We start from the raw sequence: 21,888 nt of genomic DNA, 5'->3' as shown, positions 1-21,888 counted from the left end.
CTGTCATTACCATCAAATCTCTAATTACAGGACCCAGTCTCTTGAATATGAGTATTGCACGGGGCAACCAAAACTATGGCATTCCTGTGATGCATTATTTAATGTATGTGTAAGAATGTGAAGACAAAGAACATTTATACCTACTTTTTTAATCCATTTATTCATTCATTAATTTTCCTTCGGCTTTGTCCTTTTATTAATAATGGAAAGAACCTCCAAATTATCTAGCATATGTTTTACGCAGCGGATGCCCTTCCAGCTGCAACCCAGTACTGGAAAACATACACACTCTCACATGCACACACATACACAACGGACAATTTCGTTTATTCAATTCTATCTATAGCGCATTCATGTAGACTGTGGAATCCGGAGCACCCACAGGAAAAACTCACAGGGAAAGCATGCAAACTCCACACAGAAATGCCAACTGACCCTGCTGGGACTCGAACCAGAGACCTTCTTGCTGTGTGCCGCCCTCCATCCATTTAATCTCTTTATTAAGATGTCTTATTAAGGTCTTATTAAGGTAGTGGGATATTGGGAAAAGACCATTGGAAAAAAAAGTGTAATGCCATCTTAGTTCATGTGACCCATAACAAACCAATCACATAACCGCCTGAATGTGTCTGAATTTCCACCTGACTTGTATGACAATCAGACACTATTTGCAGATAACATAGAATCTAATGAGTTGTCTCTTCAAATAAATCATGTCACACAGTTTTAACTTCTCTTATCTAAAACAAGTTCGATTTTGACAGTTTTTTAATCTCATCATTCAATTTAAAAGGTCTGATTTAAACAGAAATGGCTACATCAGTCAAGAATTGGATCAACTGACTACTTACTGCGTATAGTGGAGGGTTGTTATGTGTCAAAATAGTAGGAATTGCTCACTTCTTCAGAATCAAATACTGTTTTTTGGGGGATTTTTGGCATAGCCTACATATTAATTATCCCAAGTGTGACATCACAGTTGGTTTTATGTGCTGATTCACATTTTATCAGTGGTATTTTGCTCAAACAAGATTTACATGAGGAAATTGCTTGCAATTTTTGGCCAAAAAAACATCAATGGAAATGAGCCGCCAGCATATGGTTTACACAGTGGATGCCCAAAACCAGCAACCTTCTTGCTGTGAGGCAACAGTGCTAACCACTAAGCCACCGTGCCGCTACATTAAAGAAATTAAAAATCTAAAAGAAATTAAAGTGTCAAGGTTTCAGGAAGGATGAAGGAGCGAGGACTCAAATGCAACAGAAGATGGTACTTATTAATAAAAATAAAACAAAAGGGACAACAAAAACCACCCGGAGGGTGACAACCAGACAAACAAACAGACAAACAAACTTGCTTGGGCTGGCAGGACAAACAGGACTGGATCTCACAGGACAGGGAAATAATGATGACAAACTGGCACAGGACCGCAGACATGAGGGGATTATAAAGCAGAAGTAAATTGAAACAAACAGGTGAACATGAGAAACTGATAATGGGTTAACAAGGAGGGTGGGACTAGACAATAGATGAGAGAGCGCATGACACAGAGAGACAACACAAGTCATGCGCTCACATAAAACAAGACTGAACACGCAGCCAGTGAGAGAACTCATTAACCGCATGTTCTTATGACAAGACAAACAACACTGAAGCACACAACAAAAGCACGCGACCACAATGTAAACACCGAGCCACGTGCTTTGACAAGAGACGCAAGACACGAGCACACAATAGATAAACACCTTAGCGTGCACTCCCACAAATGCAACGCGCATGCTTTATCTCAGCACCAACCAAAACTGAAACCAACTAGACGGAGGCGCCGAGAATGAAGCAGCGCGATGCTGACAGAACAAACACTAGTACAAAAGTCCGAGGCACACAGAGCCCGGGCGGCCGCATCAAGCGGGAACGCGCGCGCTCTGCGCACACCCACAACTGCACGTGCGCACACAGAGACACACTCAATGACAGAAACAGGACAAGACAGGGCCAGTGTTCGGATTCTGCCACCGAAAAAAAAAATTCACAAGACCAGAGTGGCAGAACTCTGACATAAAGTGGGCGCCATGGTGGTGTAGAGCTTAGCTAGATTGCCTCAAAGCAGGAAAGTCACTCGTTCGAGCCTCGGTTGGGTCAGTTGGCATTTCTGTGTGGACTTTGCATGTTCTCCCCGAGTTCGTTTGGGTTTCCTACCGGGTGCTCCGGTTTCCCTCCCAAGTCCAAAGACATGTGGTATAAGTGAATTGGGTAGGCTTAATTGTTATAGTTTATGTGTGTGAATGAGTGTGTGTGGATGTTTCTTAGTGATGGGTTGCAGCTGGAACGGCATCCGCTGCGTAAAACATATGCTGGATAAGTTGGCGGTTCACTCCGCTGTGGCGACCCCAGATTAATTAAGGAACTAAGCTAAAAAGAAAATAAATAAATGAATAAAATTAAAGTGACAGACAGCACCCTTGACAGCCTTGTGTGTTAATGTGTATACATTTGTATAGTTATAAAAGTGAGTCACACTTACTGCCATTTTATTGAAATGCCCAACATTCATTAAAAGACCTCAGCTTCTGTTATGTATAAAAAAAAATAAAGGGTGAGTGTAAGTAAATGATGACATTTGCTTGCTCGAATAAAATATCCCTTTAAAGAAAGCAATCCATATTACACAGTGAGTAACACATTCAGTTAATTTGCACAGTCAAACCTCACAATTTTGTTGTCATATTTTTTGTTTTATGCACCACAAAACCAAGTCTTTTGTTTTGTAACTGTACGTTTTCATTTTAATGTAGATTAAAGGATACACTTTACAGTTTACTGGGCTGGCAGCAAATTCTTCCAAATTATTATTGTTTCGTTGTGGCAAAAACATGTTGCAGTCAGCATTGCACAAATGGTTGTGAAAGTGTCAGGCTTAGGCGCTCATCCTGGTTTATTTTTTATTGCATCAGTCGAACAATGTACTGTAATTGCCCAGCTTTGTGCCATAAATACTGTTTATGATGTACTGTGATAATTCCATGAATGTACAGACTGCCTTGTCAGTAATTGTCTCAGTTATGTGTGAACATAAGTAGTCATTTAGGGAGGGAGAAAAAAAAAATGAAACAAAACTGAGGGTACATATAAATGCAGCTGTAAGTCTTACAGCAAAATAGGAATCCTCATAGTTGCATCCAAGTATCCAGTCACCTACTGAATTAGCTCATAGATGCACTATACTTTTGCTATGGCACGGCTGAAAACTCCTAACTTGTCAGAAGTCAATATGAGGGCCTGCACATGCATGCTTGGCACGGTAGAAAAGACCATAATGGGGTACCGCAGATTGAAAAAAAAGAAAAAGAGGAAAGAAAGTGTAATATTTTTAGTTCCAAATTACAACGTTGGAACTGTTACTTTGCTCAGCCGACTGTCCGGGGACTGGAATGGCATGATGGGAGCGCAGGCACTGCCAAACTCCACCCAGGTCCCCTCCCTCCTTCACTCTGCCCTCTGTATGCTTCTCATCTCCCCTCACGACTCTAAAATTGCAGACTGGGTTCCACCGCCCCTTATTTCTGCTTTTCCCTGTTCCTCAGCTGGGTCTCACCAGCAGTGGCATCAAGAGCCATTCTTAACTTGATGTGCGGTGAACCACTTTCATTAGTTGCAAGTGAAAGAGAAAAAGACATGTTGTCGTAATGCAATCCTGCCATCAAGCCTGAATTATTAGGGATTGCACAAAATGATTTATCTGAGAAACCCCCCTTGATGTAAGAATAAGGTTCAGAATGTTGAGAAAACGCCTCTGTGAGCCTAATAATCAGTTGTTTTTTTGTGAAATGCAATACAGAAATTGCAGAAGAAAGCCAAATATTTGGTTGATGTTTAATGCTTATCAACACTTCCAATGAAAAGGTATTCACTTGCATGCTTTCTCTTTGTACAATCTTAAAATATGTTCTTGTCTAGCTAAAAGGGAGATGCCTCCAATTCCAACATATACAAACCCTTTATTTCAGTGGAACTGAACTTATTAGTCTAAAACTTGGTTGGAAAAGAAAAGATTGGTCAGTTTATTCAATTACCTCAAAAATGGTAAAGTGTTTTCAGTCTGAAGAGTGACCCTACGTGTCCTGGGTACAGGATCTTCCACCACTCTGCGGGCACCGAAAGTACACAGAGAGCGAAGTTTACCATCTGCTGTGCCAAAATACCTGGCAACCGATGTGAAAACAACACAAAAAAGCGTTTGTCTTAGCTATCCTTGAGCTCTGAAGTTTAATGAAAATGGTGTGACTTTATAACCTTGCCAAAAACTGCTACAATAAATTAGATAATGTCTACATCTCTTAACACCTCTTTTAAAATGAACAAAGTCCTGTTTTAGAAATTATAGTACAAATAACTCAAATTAACTACATGTAACGGAATTTCAAGATCCCCGTTAAATGGTCATTTAAGATTCTTTAGCAGCCAGTTCACGATGTAACTACTATTCTTGGAAAGGAAGCTGGCTTGCAGCAATTGAAAGCTTGCATGAGTAGCTTTAAATGCTTGTTAGGAGAAAGAAAAAGTGGTGAAGTAACAAGACTGGCTGTAAGTAGAAAGTAAAGCTGCAAGTTTTAATTAAGTACCCCCATAAAATGTATTTTAAGTCAACGCATTCACTCCTAGAAATCCAACGGGTTTTGAAGTCTTATTATATGCTCTCTTTTGTTCTTCTGAAGACATTTTAGCTTCATCTAAGCCACTTCAGATGATGTGGGTGGGTGTGAGAGGCTATTGCGAATTTGAACATAATTGACAAGAAAGGAAGAAATGGCACTCTTTTGCAGGTATCCCATGTCCATTTTTTATAAGTAAGGGGAGGGGATGATGGAGGATGGATTTCAGAGGGCTTGCGATGGGGAGGCTCAGGATTGGTGGATGCTGTTGTTTGGCATGGCCCCCTGCCAAGCACTTATGTCTTTATATACTGTAAACAGATGACCAACCAGTCCCGAGTGTGTCTCTACGTTCACCCTCTCTTTCTGGCTCTCTCCATCTTCTTTTTTTACCTTTCTTCATCTTTTCTGTAGACCTTTGCTTCATCTGCACAGCCTCAAGACTTTCTCTTAACAAGACCGGGCAAAAGCAGCAAACACATCCTCCTCCATAAAAACTCTTGAGTCACTTTTTCGAGAAACCACCAGTCAAGCCTTCAGCTGTTTGCAGTGTCGGCGTGGGAGAAAGAAACCATGTCTCAGCAGATGTTGCACTTGACGTTGGTGTCCATGTGGCTTTTTGCCGGGTACTTTCTGGCAGAGGCAACATATTACAACCACCATATGTACAACCGCTACCGTGCAATCAATCACAATGCCAACATGGACAATCAGCTTCCTCCAGAGGAGCCTGTGGTGATGGAACCAGTGGCCCCCCGCCAGGTCAACTTCAGTCGCGTCTTTTATGGGATCATGTTTGATGCTGGCAGCAGCGGCACCCGTATCCACATTTACAAGTTCATCCAAAAAGACCCAGGTAAATCTTTTAATGTCCTTTCTCTGCATCCAGATTTTGCACAAGACATGATATCTTCTTAGAAAACTTACTTGCTTCTTTTGTAGCTAGATCTCTTTAGATTTGTTCTGATGGTCCTGACTCACATCCATGCCTCACTTTAGCTTACAGCATGAACTCAGAATGATCTCGAAGAGTCCCGCCTTGCAGACTCTGTGAACGGCTGCCCTCGTCGTCTCTCTCTTTCTCTCTCTCTCTCTCTCTCTCTCGCTCAGTTTCTTTCTTACCGCATCCCTCTCAGGAGCCTGTGGCTCATAGCAAGTCTGCTCACTGTGTTTGTGTTTGCCCTGGTTTATTCGCTGAATAGTGAGAAAACAAACGGAAACACAGGGGTGGGAAGGAAAAAGAGAGATGGAGAAATAGTTCTAGTTGCTCTTAAAAAATTCATCCTCAAGCAATGTTAAAAATTATGGGTTGGAACTGATAACTCAGTAATAGGTTTGCCAAAATATCCATTAAATGGAGACATGGCATCATTCTTGATGAGGTAAACTCTTAATTGCCTGTCTGGAAAAATCCTGGTGGTCGCCATTTGTGATAAACATACAATAACCAAATGTCTCTGCACGTGCACAGTAACTTTTAAAGAGATTGGAATAGAGTTGCCCGCAATCCACTGCTAAAGTGCACCTTCTAATAACATCGTTTATGGTTCCTTCTGACATTTCTGTCTGTCTGTGTCCCACAGTTGAGCTTCCAGTGCTTGACAATGAGATGTACCATGCAGTGAAGCCCGGACTGTCAGCATATGCAGATATGCCTGAAAAGGTAAGCCACTAAATTTTTTATAGGAACATCAAGGAATGAGATTTCTACATTCTAATAGCTTTTGCTTTTCCCAGTTTACTTGTACAGCCAGAAAACCGACTATTTATATTTTTGGTTTCCATTAAGATTATCAAAAAAACTCCAGGTTTGAACATTTCGCCAGTATGAGATTTGATTTCAAGACCGCTCAAAGATTTTTTTGCTTTAATTTGTGGCCACGCAGCAAATAAAATATATGTACATGCACTTCAAAGTTTGCAGATATTCTAGAATAAATCAATTTGGTTCAAGAGAGTATTCTACCAGTGGTTTAGTTTCCCTTTTTGAACCAAGAAGCTAAGGACATTGAAAAAGTAAATATTTATCCCCTTAGTCCTGCTAGACAGGAAAAGATGCTAATCCAGGTTTGTATAGATCACACTAATGTTCTTTTATTCACTTTGATGAATATGTATTTACAATATTTTTTTTCCATCTGTTAGGGTGGAGAATCCATTGTGCAGCTGTTGAAGGTAGCAAAAAAGACAATCCCCAAAGAGCAATGGATACAGACACCTGTGGTTCTGAAAGCCACTGCCGGCTTGCGCCTGCTGCCTGAAGAGAAAGCCAAAGCCCTGCTGAATGAGGTAAGGCTTCCTCTCTTTCTCAGACAATTTGGTAGAGAAACCAACCATCCCAAAGGGATACAAACCATGTTGTGTGTGAGACAGAGAGAATGAAAGACAAGAAAAGTAGGAGCGGACGAAAACCAATACTGTGCAAAAGCAGCTGTTTTGAGGCTGTCTGGAGCTGAAGGGACCCAAATGCCTTTTGAATTATCGTATTCAACGCCACCGCACCAGCCACACTTGTGGTTTCAAGCTTGCCCAGTTTCAGACAAATTCGCCCAAGATTGATTCAGTGCACTTCCCGTTGACTCCAGATAAAAAGAGCCGGCTTGAATTTTTATGTTGTAACAACTAAATGGCTTCTTTTTTTATAGTGTACATTACAGAGGAACACATGAGTCATGAACTCTTAGGTTTCATTACATTGTTGAGCTAAAATTAAACACAACGGTTAATACATGTCTTTTCTGGTTTGTGTCCACAGGTCAAAGAAGTATTTGACGACTCTCCTTTCTTTGTGCCAAACAACAGTGTCACCATTATGAATGGCATCAATGAAGGTAGTATAGCATTAATGAAGCACAAGTTCAAAGTAAATAGTTGATTATGCTTTGTACACTTTATTGAGATAGTGACCTAAGTGTTTAATATAACCGTCTGGGTTTAATCTTGTCTAGATGCCTCCCACGCTCAACATTAATTTATCCTCCACATTTTTAATTCAAGTTGACATTCGCTTTCATGCAAAGTCAGACATTCACATATTTGTCCTTTGGTTTTATGAGGTGTGACTAATTTCACATCTCAGACATGTTTAATTACCTGGGCTGGTCCTAGATGACCCCAATATAAGATGTTCTTATTGCTTTCTATGGGGACACTATTAAGTATACTATGGGGCAGTGTACTTCCAGATGTCAGATTAAAAATATTAGCTTAATGGTAACAGAAATGTCTAGCCTAAATTTGTATGTAAATCCTGCATCTCAATAAAATGTGTTTCCTCTGTTGCAGGTGTTTTGGCATGGGTTACAGTAAACTTCCTCACAGGTAAAGTACTGATTATTTTTTATAACATTTCTACAATGGTCATAACTTAATTTGAATATATTGAATAAATATTAACTTAAGAGAAGGCCACCCTGCTAAAAAAATCCAGCTTAAACCAGCTTAGTCTGATTGGCTGGTTTTAGCTGGTTGACCAGCCTAGTTTTAGAGGGGTTTTGGCCATTTCCAGGCTGGTTTCTTGCCATTTCCAGGCTGGTCTTAGCTGGTCAGCCTGAAAAATGACCAGCAAATCCAGCTTGACCAGCCTGGATTAAGCTGTACATAGCTGGTTTTGGCTGGTCAAGCTGGTTTTAGCTGGTCATCTGCCAGACTGACCAGCCTGGAAATGGCAAGAAACCAGCCTGGAAATGGCCAAAACCCCTCTAAAACCAGCCAACCAGCCTTGGCTGGTTTAAGCAGTTTTTTTCAGCAGGGCATGTACTTTTGTACACTCTCAAAAATGAAGTGACAAAAACAGTCACTGAGGTTGTACAGTGTACCATTTCAAGAGGTACACATTTGGGTACAATCGTAATAAATATTATAAAATTGACTTCTCCAGTGACAAGTTTTGTTCCTTGATTTCCAAGAGTGCAACTTGTTTTGAATGCATTTCTAAAATACATGAATTTGAGTGACTGATAATAAACTGCATTTTCACAACTTTTTAAAAATCTTTGTTTTGCAGGTCATTTATATTCCAAAACAAAGAGAACTGTTGGGATCTTGGATTTGGGTGGAGGTTCAACTCAGATTACTTTCCTTCCCAGGTTAAAGGTATAACGCTGAGAAAAAAAAAGAGTTTAATAACAATTGTATCATAAAATAATAATAGTAAACAAAACAGACAAAAACAAAACATATAGTACTGGTTAATGTTTCAGTAGTTTGTAACATTGACACTGTACTCTTCACAGAAAACTGTGCAGTCAGCTCCTTCAGACTACATCGCCAAAATCAACATGTTCAACAGCACCTATGAGCTGTATACTCACAGGTAAGTTGAACTTATGAAAATGTTATTCCGTCCCTTATTATACAGTACATATATTCTGCGTTCTAAAGTAAGTAAAGTTACACTTATCAGTGCTTTACAGATTGAAATGACAAATAATGCAGAAAATAGTGTTATTAAAACTGAAGCTGAATGTATGATTTTGGGGGCAGAGGAAGTTAACATAATCAAAGTGTGAGTCTTTAAGTTAACATTTGCAAGACCAAATGTCCCTACACAAACAGTCATTATTTTAGAGAGAACTTGATATAATTTGTTTTATTATTTAAAACTTTCATTAAAATTGGTTTTAAAAAAACAAAACAAAAGAAGGCTAATCTTAAAGAAACAAATTATGGGCAATTCTAGAATCACCCATATAAATTGTGATTTTACATTTTTCCTCAATTGCAGTTACCTTGGAAATGGCGTATTTGCTTCTCGACTGGCAACACTTGGTGCTCTTGGTGCTGACGGTAATGACTAATAAAATTGTTTATATAGGCTTACTTTGTGTCATAAATGATTATTAATTTCATTTTTAAATATTCAACCTATAGGTCTCGAGTGGAAAGTTTTCAGAAGTTCCTGTTTACCAAAAAAATTCAGTGAAGAGTGGAGCTTTGGTGGACTGACCTATAAAGTCAGCGGAACCCCAGATGGTGAGAGATCTTAGAATTACTTTATAAGTTCTTAAAATTTAATATAAGTTGTTAAAGTTTTTTGCATACTGTTGATATTACTGTGAAAAATGTAATATATTGAATTCAGACTAATAGGCACCAACACAAAAATGTCAACACACTGGTTGACTCTAAACTTGTATTCTGAAAAGGTCTGACTTTAAAATGACTTAATTTCACTTCAGTGATTTTGCGGAAACAAAATGGTCAATTTAAATGATTTAACACTTGTTTTAACAACAAACATGTAAAATAAATAAATAAATAAATACAATAATCATAGGCTTGGCATTTGGCCTATCCCGTTCCCCCTATAACAATGTTGTGGTGCAGAATTTCCAACTACGATGGGCCTTGTTAAGCGGTCCATATGGTTTCCAACTGGTAGGCCTGACCAGCCAGTTAGCTTCAGGTCATATGAAAACTGCCTATTTGGAGCTTCCTGTGAGGAAACCTCTCCCTGAAGAGTTTGTGGCAAACCCTCAAACTGACCTCATTATGTTGTAAGGAGGCACTTTCCTTGAAATGCACACTCCTCATTCAAGATACCTCAAATATTTTGCTTTCCTGTAGGAGACTAGTAGTTTCCTTAATATACATATAAATAGAACAGAGGGTCTTAGCATCACAACTGTGGACTTGCTACAGAAGGCTTAAAATCTGTTTTTACACAGATTCCAGGTGTTTACAAGGTATTGTGCACTGTAAATATGGGAAGGACCCTGGATAATAGAAAATTGCTTTGGCTGGCAGTTCCTGTCTAAATCTACAACTCCAGGGAGAATAACCACACTTTATTCTCAGTCAAAGAGTTTACCACATGGGACAGGATAAAGTTTACAGTATTGGAGAGTGGGGTACAATTTCTAAAGACATTTTTTATTTTATTTTATTTCTAGGTTATGCAGGGTATAAACTGTGCTACCAAGAGGTGCTGCAGGTGGTGAAAGGGATTGTGCATCAGCCATTTGAGGTCAAAGGAAGCAGCATCTTCTACGCCTTCTCCTATTACTACGACAGAGCTGTGGAGTCGGGTCTCATCGGTGAGTGGAATTGCATTAGGTCAATGCTACAGTTAGTGATGAATCATCTTCATGATTTATGACAATTGTCTCGATGTTTCAGATGGATCCCGTGGCGGTACTGTGGAAGTCAGGGACTTCAAAAAGAAAGCCAAAGAAGGTAAGATTTGGGATACTCTCCCATTCTCCAAAGAACACTCGGGTCAAAGTCCTGCCGCACACATTGCACAAACATAAACCCTTGGTGCTTATTTGCATTTGAGGTTCTCGACAATCACACTGGCTTCACAAAATGATAGCTCTGCCACCACATAAACATAGGCTGCACCTCTCCCACACAAATACTTCTGCTTGCGTGTGTTCACCTTCTTTTGTAACTGTCTAACCTGCTATCTCAGCTTTTCCATGCCCTTTGAGGGCAGGACTATATTATGAGTTTTTGCACAGAATTTGACACATACGTAAGCTTGAGACCTGAAACTGATTCAAAGAAGACTCGCATGGTAGATTGTGTCAAACAGTAAATGTCCACAGAGAAGATTTATCACTAGGGGGAATGAGCTGGCGTCTTATGTAAGGGTTTTATTTGTACGCTGACACTGTCGCATGGTCTTGAAGAACCACATTTGGCACGATGGTTATCCCAATGACAGGAGCCAACACCTAATGCCCAATATCTAACTGGAGGGGCAGGCAGGACTTAATGTCACACCCTGTGCGGGAACACTTGGTACTGCTTTCCCCCAGACCCTCCCTTCGTGATTTGGAGCACAATCAGCACGTGCATGACATAGGGTGTGAAACGATTCTTTCGCACTTTCCTCCTGTCCGTCCCCTCTTCACAAACTTTCATAAATCACAATGTCAGCTGGAGGAAAAACAAAACATTGGGAAGACCTGTTTCACAAAGATGTGCCAGACGGTTGTTGAAAAACACAGCACTGGTGCCTCAGTGTCTTACGTAATGTGCCAGACTCTGAGATACTGCAACCTGACAACCAACAGTCTGGCTGTCACTGGATAGTGCGCCCACTATGCTTAATGCCTATAGTGTAACTGGGAAGCTTTTAGTCCTTTAATCTAACCTTCGTGCCCGATTCTATACTTACAGATTGAAATATATATATATTAAGGGTGTCACGATCTTCCAAATCCTCGATTCGATTACATTTTCGATTCTAAAGGCACGATTCGATTTTCGATTATGAATAATTAATTAATTAATGACCAATTAATTATTTGTAGCCTACCGTTTAAACTACCTGACCTGCGTGGTCTTTGTTTTACCCCTAAACAAATCATACAGTAAATGAATAAAGGCAAGATACACACATAATTACCACCTGTCAATCACTTTTTCTGCGGGACTCGTGAATAGGCAGTGATCTGTGTCGTTATAATGGCGTCGGTAAAAAAGACGCACAACCAACAGGAACCAGCCAACAGTATCTGAGGTGTTCGCTAAAATGACTAAGAACAAGTGAGTGAAAGATTGAAGCAGTCTACTGATCCTCTGACTGCCTGAACCCGCTGTCTCGAGCCCATGGCTGTGTGTGTGCATCTGTGTCTATGTGTGTGTGTGTCAGAGGTAGAGAGGAAGGAGGGCTGCTCAGAAATGCTACACGCCACTGTGGATGTCAAATCGTTGTCATTCTAAAATGCCATTTAAAAACAAAGACAGTGTAAACAGGACCTGAGTGTGTACTTTTCGCGAGCGGATTTGCAATGGGGGCGGGTGGAGGATCGCGATGCCGGTGTTGTCTATCGGTGTTGTCTATCGGACGAACCCTAATACGTACATAGCAGAGCTTGCAAAACGGTGTTTTTTTTTGTCGACAACACGAACGTTGTCAACATAACTCACTGGAAATCCAAAATGCTTACACACCGGCGACTTCATTGAAAGAGGAGAGGGTTTAAGCTCTGTCGACGGGTCTCCTGCTTCTGCAGTTCAACAAGCACTTTAACAAGCCTGTTTTTTCCCGCTTGGCAAGACAAGCTGACGTGACATGGGGGCGTAGCAGCATCGATGATTCTATTTTTTGATTCGATAATCGAAATTGAGCATAAATTTCGATCGATTTCAGTGACACCCCTAATATATATATATATATATATATATATATATATATATATATATATATATATATATATATATATATATATATATATATTTCTGAAGAACGTACAAATTGTTTTGCCTACTCAAAACACAATGTGGTTGTGAAGGTTCTCGAAGTAATTCCTAATGTTAGATCATTCTGGGTGGTTGCTAGATTGTTATCACCACAAGCCACCCAATCTGAAGTATAACTCACATCTCTAGCACAAATACACAAAGGAAGAGAACTGCATTAGGGTTTAATGAAAAGGCTTATGGGTTTGGTCGAATACTTAACTCTAGGTGTGAGCAATTGTAACATCCTCCCTCATTGTTCTTTTCTTTTTCTTAATCAAGTGTGCAATAAGATGACTAAATACCGCCCGATCAGCCCCTACTTATGCATGGACATGACGTACATCACATGCCTACTGAAAGACGGATTTGGCTTCAAGGACAGCACTGTTTTGCAGGTAAGTGGGAGAGATTAAAGCAATTTAATTTGTACGTTAAGTAAATATAACATGAGAGAGAATCTAAAATTGGTCTTAAACCGTTCACTAATTTGTGTGTACTTAATTAAATAGCCTAAAGATGTAATACCTCTGTCAAAGCAGCAGAATGGTCTAATAGTCTTCTTTTTCTTCACAGCTTGCTAAAAAGGTGAATAATGTGGAGACAAGCTGGGCTCTCGGCGCCATATTTGATCATTTCCACAATTTCAGCATTCAGTAAAGCTTGCGGTCTCATGGAAACCAGTATGAGGTGGAACACAGGGGAGCAGGAGGAAAATCTCAAGTTATCAAGCAACCCTTCCTATTCCTCCTTCCCGTAACTCTATAGTGAGTTGACAAACCTGCTCTGCACTGCAGTCCTGTATCACAGCGCTCTCCTCTTTCACCAACTAAACACCCAAAGAACTGTTCGCGAAGAAATCACTATATTTTTGTAAAGCCAGTCTGCTATTTCTACTGTATGTTTACATTTTTTGTCTGTCGCCTCACCTGAGACACTGTCCAAGTTGGCAAGTTCTAATCTAAAATTCATCAATTTGAAGTAATTTATGCAGTTGTGCAGGATATTGTGCAGTGGGATACGTGTAAAAACATTGCGTTAAGTAGTGTAGCCTCCATACCCTTTCTGCAGTAATGGGATAGTAGTAGTGCTTGCACAATAGTGTAGTGCTGTTTTAGGTTGTGATAAATTAATTTAGTGCCCAAATATCTAGCACGTAACACTTTAACGTATCTACAACTGTCTATGTGTGCTTTGGAAAGTTGTTTGGGATAAGCAACTTAATTTGTTTGTGACTGGACAGGTTGGGTTAAGAATCAACCTTGGCTACTTGGCTACTTTGGCTAAATGGCTACTTTACATTGCCACATGATTGTGGATTTATGTATTATTAAATAATGCATGTATTTATGCAATAAATGCTAGGTTTGCATAGACTCAAGGTGGAACATCTTTTAGATGAAGTTCATTAACTAGGTGCTTATTTTTTAAACCGAGGTATAACCAGGTTTTTAACACTGAATGGCATGCAGTTGAATTAATTTTTACAGCATCCATTATCAAATTAAATAGGTGCAAATGCTTACGTGTTATATCCTATAAATACTTTGATAAATATAACTACTGGTCAGATTATTCGTAGACATTAGGCATTCCATGTTACTGTAGATTTTTTTAGGTCAACTTGCTAAGAGTGCCTTCAACCTCCTTTATGTCAAGTTGGGTTGGTTATTGTGGATGGCTTGACATATAGTTTTGGGGGCTCGTGATGTGGCAAAGCCTTAAAAATGTTGCTGTTGTATCTCTTTACAGATGTTTGGGTGTAATTGAGCAGAATAAAGTCAGACTTTGTGCTAAATGTGACAAGTGGATAGAGCGGACATATTTAGGATCAGTGTAAGAAAGAGCCTTTGCTCACATGGCAGTATCGTGTCAAATGTGTTTTGTGAATTATTGTACAAATATTTATTACATGGTACTTGCTGAAAACGCAGTGTGGCATGTTGCATTTCTTAATCCATTAGCTTCTTTAAAGCAGCTTCATTGTACATTTCTATGTATTTTTTAAAGACTGTATATACATATTTTTTTCATAGTTCAACGCATGACGTGAGATGTTTTATGTAATGCATTACCATTTAAGAGGTATTTTCTACAGTAAATGCTATAAATATGCTTTCCAGTTCAGTGTTGTGTATGAAATGTTATTGTACATGTATAAATAAAAAACATAAGAAATATCTGTTGGTGAATCAGTTGACTAAACAGGATTATAAAATAATTGAGTCTATATACTACATAACCCACATAATTAAGATATGCAACAAAGCTTGTCAAAACAAAACGTTCAAACAGAAAACAAAACCACTAATGGCATAAACTATATTATTGTTTACTTACTTCAAACGAGGTCCTTGTTGATTAAAATGAACGTAATAGAGAATTTTACTGTGAATTTGTTGCCATCCCCTCAGTATCGACCATAGCTGATTTAAATTCGCGCCAATTATGAAAATAGCCTCAACCACTTGACAATCACGAGTCTTTAAAATTATCGCGATAGTCAGTTCAGTTCATGACAGCTAAAACGACGAAAATGTACAAGTTAGCCCACTTATTTAGTAATCAAATTAGCCTACTAGGCTACTGTTTGATTTTAATCCTCAATGGTGGCACATCATGGCTGGACATTAAAATCCTGGTCCAAAGGTAACTTATTTAAAATGAAAGATAGGCTAATTGCGTCATGTTACAAACTTTCTAGATTCCATATAAATTGATGGTGAAAGACTTCATTAGACATTTACTTAAAAACATTAATGCAGATCATACATAACACCAATGTGCCAAATTGTTTAATGCATAAAGTTCTGTTTTATTAATTTAGTTGTGATTGATGGCCTTTGTATGTCAGTTTGTGTATTTCACTCTATGTGAGCGGTATGCCGGTTACGTATTTAACACAAAACCAAATTCATTTACCACAATGAAAACTATCCTTACTCCAGTTGTAAATCCTTATTTTCCCAGTACTGGGTTGCAGCTTACATATGCAGGATAAGTTGGCAGATCATTCCGCTGTGGCAACCCCTGATGAATAAAGAAACTATGCCAAAGGAAAATTAATGAACAAATCCTTAATATCCTGATACCTATATAGAAAATGCAGTTTGTTTGAATAAGTGACCAGCTTCAGTTGTGTCAGTTTATAGTAAGTAGGCTATAGAGCAGTATATGGTTAATAGTCTAGTCATTATTTGCTTGGAACCAATATCAGACAAGAAGCTAAAGGTCAGAGTGATGTCATCAATATTTTTGATGAATATTGGCAGAATTGAGAAAGTTTTAAAACCATGTAACTTCTTAATGGGAATTTCGTCATTTTTTGTAGCATACTGACTTATAGATAACTTTAGCCTTACATATTCATATTAAAAGTCAAAAACAGTTTTGATTTCATAAAAGAAATTCCACTTTCTTGCCTATATTCCTTAAAAAACAGCTTAACAGGCTTATGAATTATGCAAATTTCCCATATAAGAAAATCATGTTTCTTTACATTTGCATAATTGTTTTTACAACAGGCCTTTATTTACATTTCTCACAACACATTCAAATATAGAAATATAGGAAAACACGTAATAGCAAAGAAAGAGCAGGAGTTACATTTTATGGGTAAATTTCATATGGGTAAATGTAAACAAAATAAAAAAAATGCTTTACTCGTAGACAAAGGAATAAAATATAATTTATTAATTTACACTTATACAATCTTTGAACAAAGCATTAGAGATCCAGCAACTACCCAGTTTTTACTTGCTGGCAAAGGCCATGATCTGCTCCTGTGGGTACAAGAAAAAAATAATTACTACAGGTAAGTGACTTACAGGTAACCAATATTTATAAGCTACAAGTGCCGCTTAGTTTTATTTAGAACTAAACATTTTGGTCACGAAGGGTGACAAACCCTCCAGGCATGTGAGCCTAGTCTGTAACGTCTATCATAGAAGCACTGAATTAGAGAGATATCCCTGAAGACCTAAGATAAAGTTACGGGCCTTTGGTTGGAATCGCTTAGTAAAGGAATGAAGCCATTTCATAAGAGTGGCCTGTAATAAAAGGAGTGTGAAAACACAAGCCAACACCACCATGCACAGCCCTGCAACCCCACCCACACTTTCGGTAACAGTAAATTTAGGGCTAAACATAGCCATAGTAGTAGCTCCTGACCATGTAAATTACAGGCACGGATAAGAGTAGAAAGGCATGTAATCAGAGGACAAGATGGGGGGATGGGGTTAGAGAAGGGAAAAAGTCAGAGGAAGAGTGAAAGAGGGTGCAAAAGTTGGAGAGGTGAAAAAAAAAGTCGGTAGCTGGAAGAAGAACAGAGCGAAGAAAGAGCCATGGATAGGAAGGAAGGAGAACAGAAGAAGAGAGCCACAGAGCTCAAGAAAAGTGAAAGAATTTGGAGGAAAGGGACAAAGTGTACAATTTCAGAGTAGGAAATAAAAAAGAAACTGACATTAGCCATGTTTCCATCCAAAGATGCAAATTAAATATATGAAAAAAAAACTAAAATGTGCAGCATTAGAAGCAGTTCCCCCTTTTAAAAATAGTTAATAACAAATTCATCATATGATGCCGAGTTCAGACTGCATGATTTTAGCCCCGATTTTGACTCGCCGCCAGGTTTTAAGAAATCACAGACAATAGTGATGGGTCGTTCATAACCGATTTGTTCATTTTGAACAAATCTTCAATATGACTCGGGAACTACGAGTCCTCTCAGGGAGTGATTCGTTCATCCGCGCGTGCGCACATTTGTGCAGGTAGTATCGTTAATTTCAAGTCTTCATCACATTGTTTAGAGCCGGAAAAAGAGCGTTTAGAGCCGGAAAAAGAATTGATCCGCTCCCCTCTCAAGTCCTCTATCGGGTCTGAGTCACTCGTTCATCACAAGCCAATCATATGCGTTTAGAGCCGGAAAAAGTTTTGATCCGTTCATCTCTCGAGTCCTCTATCGGGTCTGAGTCACTTGTTCCTCACGGGCCAATCAAACGCGTTTAGAGCCAGAAAAAGAATTGAACCGCTCATCTCTCGAGTCCTCAGGTTTGAGTCATTCTGTCACGTGATGAACGAACAATCATGGCTCCTATCAGCTTAGACTGTGCATTGATTAAGATTATATGTGACTTTCAGTGTAACGTGAACGAACCCCTGACATTTGAAGACATGAAGAGGTGAGCTGAGCAAAGAGAGAACAATACCATATCATAGACAAAAGAGCAGTTAAACATTGTATTATTATTTTCTCCTTCTTATATTCTATTTATGACTTATTTGTCGTGTGATCAACCTTTTGGGCTAGTTGTAGATGTGTTTGGAAGCAATTCGTAGAATTTTAATAATATTTTGGCAAATTGAACCAAATTAACGAAATGACTCGAAAAAAGATTTGTTCATCTTGATGAACGAGACTCAAAGATCTGAGTCAGTAAAATGATCCGAACTTCCCATCACTAACAGACAAAAGCCTGAAATCACAGGCAAATCGGTGCTCGTGCACATAAGTGACAATCACAGTGTGAACTGTCAAAGAGACGATCTGAGAGATTCACCAATGGGTCGCCGATGCCTGTAAGATATTTGGCATGCTAAATATCTTAAGCTGTCTGCGATTCAAATCATGCCGTGTGAAATGAGTTTTGACTGAAAATAACATCGTGTTCGTGTGTGAGTGTACCTGCAGGCCAGTGGGAGGCTGGGGGAGAAGGTAAAATCCCTCATTTTCGGTTTATTTGGACCCAAGAAATGGAGGAAAAACTAGTGGAGGTTTGACATGAGCACCCTTGTCTGTTTGATGCGTCATACAGAAAGTTGAAGTTGAGGAGAAATTGCTAATTTCCTTCAAACCCAGGTGAGCAAATATATACATTTTCTACCCCATGAAAGATTTCTTTCTAGTTATGTAGTTAATAACAAAAGATATACTAAGTGTTTTTGGCTGTGAGACGTAGTTTGGATGAAGTTGTCGGCGATTCTTCCTAATGTAAAGTCATGCATTGTGAAAGCCCCAGTCGCCGATCCATCTTGCAGTGTAAACAAAGCAGCAGCAAAACGCTAGCCCAGATAGTCATGCAGTGTGAAAACTTCTGTGACACGACTATTTTGAAAATCATGCAGTCTGAACTTGACATAAGAGTGGTTGAGCTCAAGCGCACAAATTAAAAGCATCTTTAGGGGAGCGGAAGATGTCAGATATTAGCAAGCATTGGATGGGTCAAGATTTGATAAGGAACTGAAATAAGAGATGATGTTTTTTCTTCGCATTTTCAAAATTTACGCATCGTTTGGTGTTTGCATTAAGCATTTATTTCTGCGATATTCCAAAATGTGCATAAAAATATGTGAATGGAGACTTGGCAACTGTGATGAAAGTGTTGGAAGAGTAATAGATGTGATCATACTTTAAGTGGAGGCACTGCATTGGTAGCCTGGAGGCCAAAAGTTCTCAGTAAAACCATTGGGGCTGTGTTAGAGGAGTACAGCCTCTTCATGAGGTCAATGGCAGTCATCATGGGAAGATTGTGTCGCTGACGTTCAGTTTCAAACTCCAACAGGTGCTGCATGGCTCCTAGAGTTCAAAAGACCAGTGGTTAAATACTATCCAACTTATCAAAAGTTTTGCTTCTCACTGTAATTCATTTGGTACTTATCACACGTGCACATAACCTGCAAATACATTAATCTCTGCAAATTTACTCAAATATGAAATGATGCCAACTTTTACACCACCACAGTCCATGTATTTAAATAAAAATAAAATAATGAGCACATCAGTTACTAATTTTTGATTTTCAAAGAAACTGATGTCAACATTTTCTCTTAAGTTTCCATTTGCGGCTGCAAAGAAATTTATGAGCAGTTTTTGGAAAGATTGACAAGTAAAAATACTATACTGCTTCAGCACAACCAGTTCCTTTTCCCCAACTAAAGATCACCATCAATGGTGAATGGAAAAGAGCTTATAAAAAACCACAAACAGCTCCACTGAGATCTTCTGAACCCAAAGTATTATAACCCATGAATGAAATAAGATTCTACATTGAGCAAATAATTGAACTGAATTCCAGGAAGGCCTCTGTTTTTCTAGACACATTTCCAGCCAACTGTATCTTCACAATACAGTTCATGTATTTATTTTTGAATGAGATTATGCTTTCTAGAAAAATATGCTTGTTATTTTGTTTAATGGTTATTGGATAAGAGTACACTCTTCGACCACTTTATTAGCAACCTCATTCTAGTACTGTATTAGACCCTTATGCCTTGAGAATGGCATTGATTTTTTGTATCTTGTTAGCTGCTGTAAACATTTCTTATTGTGTCCTGATAGGATAACCAAGTTGCTGCAGATTTGTCTGATCCACTTACATGGTGTGAACCTTTTAATGCACCACATCCCAAAGGTGTGCTGTTAAATTGAAATCTGGTGCCTGTGGATGGCATTTGACTGAACTTTATACTTCCTGTTGGAAGCTGCCATCACAAGACGGGTACACTGTGGTCATAGAGGGATCGGTCAGCAACTATATTTATGTTGGCTGTGGCATTTGAACAATGCTTAAATGCAGGGCCGGCCCGTGGCATAGGCAGTATAGGCAAATGCTAAGGGCGCTGCCAAAAATGAGCGCGGATAAGTTGGTTTTGTTTTTGATATTCCTGACACATTTAGTAATAGATGGCAATAACTCAAAAACCTCTTGGCCTAAAAAGATCTTAAGTGTGTTTCCTACAAAAAGACAAAGCTGGTTATGTTTCACAGCTGTCTTTTTCTTTTTTTCGCTCGACATTACCACCACTGCTCCGTTTAGCCGAAGATATGCGTTTAGCCAGGAAAGCTCGCGCGGAGTGGCGCTCTTAGTAAGGGACCGTCAGAAAAGTGCTTCTTTTTTTTCGTTTTTTTTTTTGCTCTGTCCTGCTTGTTTTATTTTAAACACAACTAATTTTCTCTTAAATGTGCACAAACAATTACTAAAGTAGTCGAATGCTTCATTCATTCACATAGATCTGTGCATTCTTACATTGTTATCAAACAAAACACAATGAGAGATTGATCTGCTGCTCTTCACTAAATAACTATAGTAACTTTAATCAATATGCAAATACAATTAAAAGTTAAATAAATTTTATAGCTTTATTTAATTTCTGCATAGGCCATTGGCTTTAAAAAAATTGTATTTTATTGTCAATATTTTCTATTGTTTGCTATGTATTTGATCATTTGAAGCTATTTGTTATCCCAAATTTTTTACATCCCAACGTTGACAGATATGGCATAACATTGCTAATCAATAAATATCTATAGTGCTATCTGTTTTAACGTCAGCTAATGTTATGGAAGGGCATTGGTGTTATGGAAAATAGTAATAGTAATGTAACTACCCCAATCATTCCTTCCTCAAGCAAATGTGTAAATATTAGATCTATTCAGCTATAATGTTAATTGCATTGACATGTTTATCTGACGTTTTCCCAGCTTGTAGTAGTCGATCAAAAAGCTATTTAGTTTCTTATGACTATATGTACACTAGCAGTGGAATTTACTGCAATGTGACAGGGCGCCACCTGAAATCTTGCCTAGGGCACCAAATTGGTTAGGGCCGGACCTGCTTAAATGTTACTAAAGGCCTGAAGTGTGCCAAGAAAACATCCAACACCATTACAACACCAGCCTGAACTGTGAAGACAGAATAGATTCATACAATATTCTTACCCTACCACCTGTATCTAGAAACCGAGACTCATCAGACAGGGCAACCCAAACTTTTTCCAATATTCTAATGTCTAATTTTGGTAAGCAACTGTAGCCTCAGTTTCCTGTTCTTATCTGACAGAAATAGCCTCTGCCTTAGCTCACATTTTCAAGGTTTGTCGTGTTCAGAGACACTATTCTGCAAAATCTTTGTAATGAGTGTTTTTTTTTATTTTTATTTTTTTATTAGAATATGCAGAAAGGCACATAAATTGGCATAACAAAATAACAATAAAAAAAAAAAAAAAAAACAATATAGTCAGGTACTATTAGGTGTGTGTGTGTGT

General features: G+C 38.7%; 2 protein-coding genes across 4 annotated transcripts in view; one reads left to right on the top strand and one right to left on the bottom strand.

Moving 5' to 3' along the window:
• The window catches only part of coq6 (coenzyme Q6 monooxygenase), a 46,515-nt gene that overhangs the window by 10,833 nt on the left and 13,794 nt on the right, over window positions 1–21,888 (bottom strand). Inside the window, exons 11-13 of one of the 3 annotated variants that reach the window (XR_015512777.1) lie at window positions 19,254–19,420; window positions 16,603–16,628; window positions 15,790–15,876 (exon numbers count right to left, since the gene is read on the bottom strand). Coding sequence is in view for 2 of the 3 variants with exons in the window: in XM_087289517.1 (XP_087145643.1) it covers window positions 15,831–15,876; window positions 16,603–16,628; window positions 19,254–19,420 (239 nt within the window). In the remaining variant the exon portion in view is untranslated. 3 annotated transcript variants of the gene reach the window in all.
• entpd5a (ectonucleoside triphosphate diphosphohydrolase 5a) lies at window positions 4,984–15,026 on the top strand. Its single transcript, XM_087291053.1, has 13 exons — window positions 4,984–5,509; window positions 6,237–6,316; window positions 6,799–6,942; window positions 7,409–7,484; window positions 7,939–7,974; window positions 8,660–8,748; window positions 8,889–8,968; window positions 9,380–9,441; window positions 9,526–9,627; window positions 10,548–10,691; window positions 10,774–10,830; window positions 13,129–13,244; window positions 13,423–15,026. Exons 1-13 carry the CDS (start codon window positions 5,227–5,229, stop codon window positions 13,504–13,506), a joined length of 1,353 nt encoding a protein of 450 aa, XP_087147179.1. The 5' UTR covers window positions 4,984–5,226; the 3' UTR covers window positions 13,507–15,026.

This window comes from Danio rerio, chromosome 17 (genome assembly GCF_052040795.2).
Source record: "Danio rerio strain M-AB ecotype USA chromosome 17, GRCz13ab, whole genome shotgun sequence".
NCBI lineage: Eukaryota > Metazoa > Chordata > Actinopteri > Cypriniformes > Danionidae > Danio > Danio rerio.
This window is presented reverse-complemented; position numbering and strand designations above follow the sequence as displayed.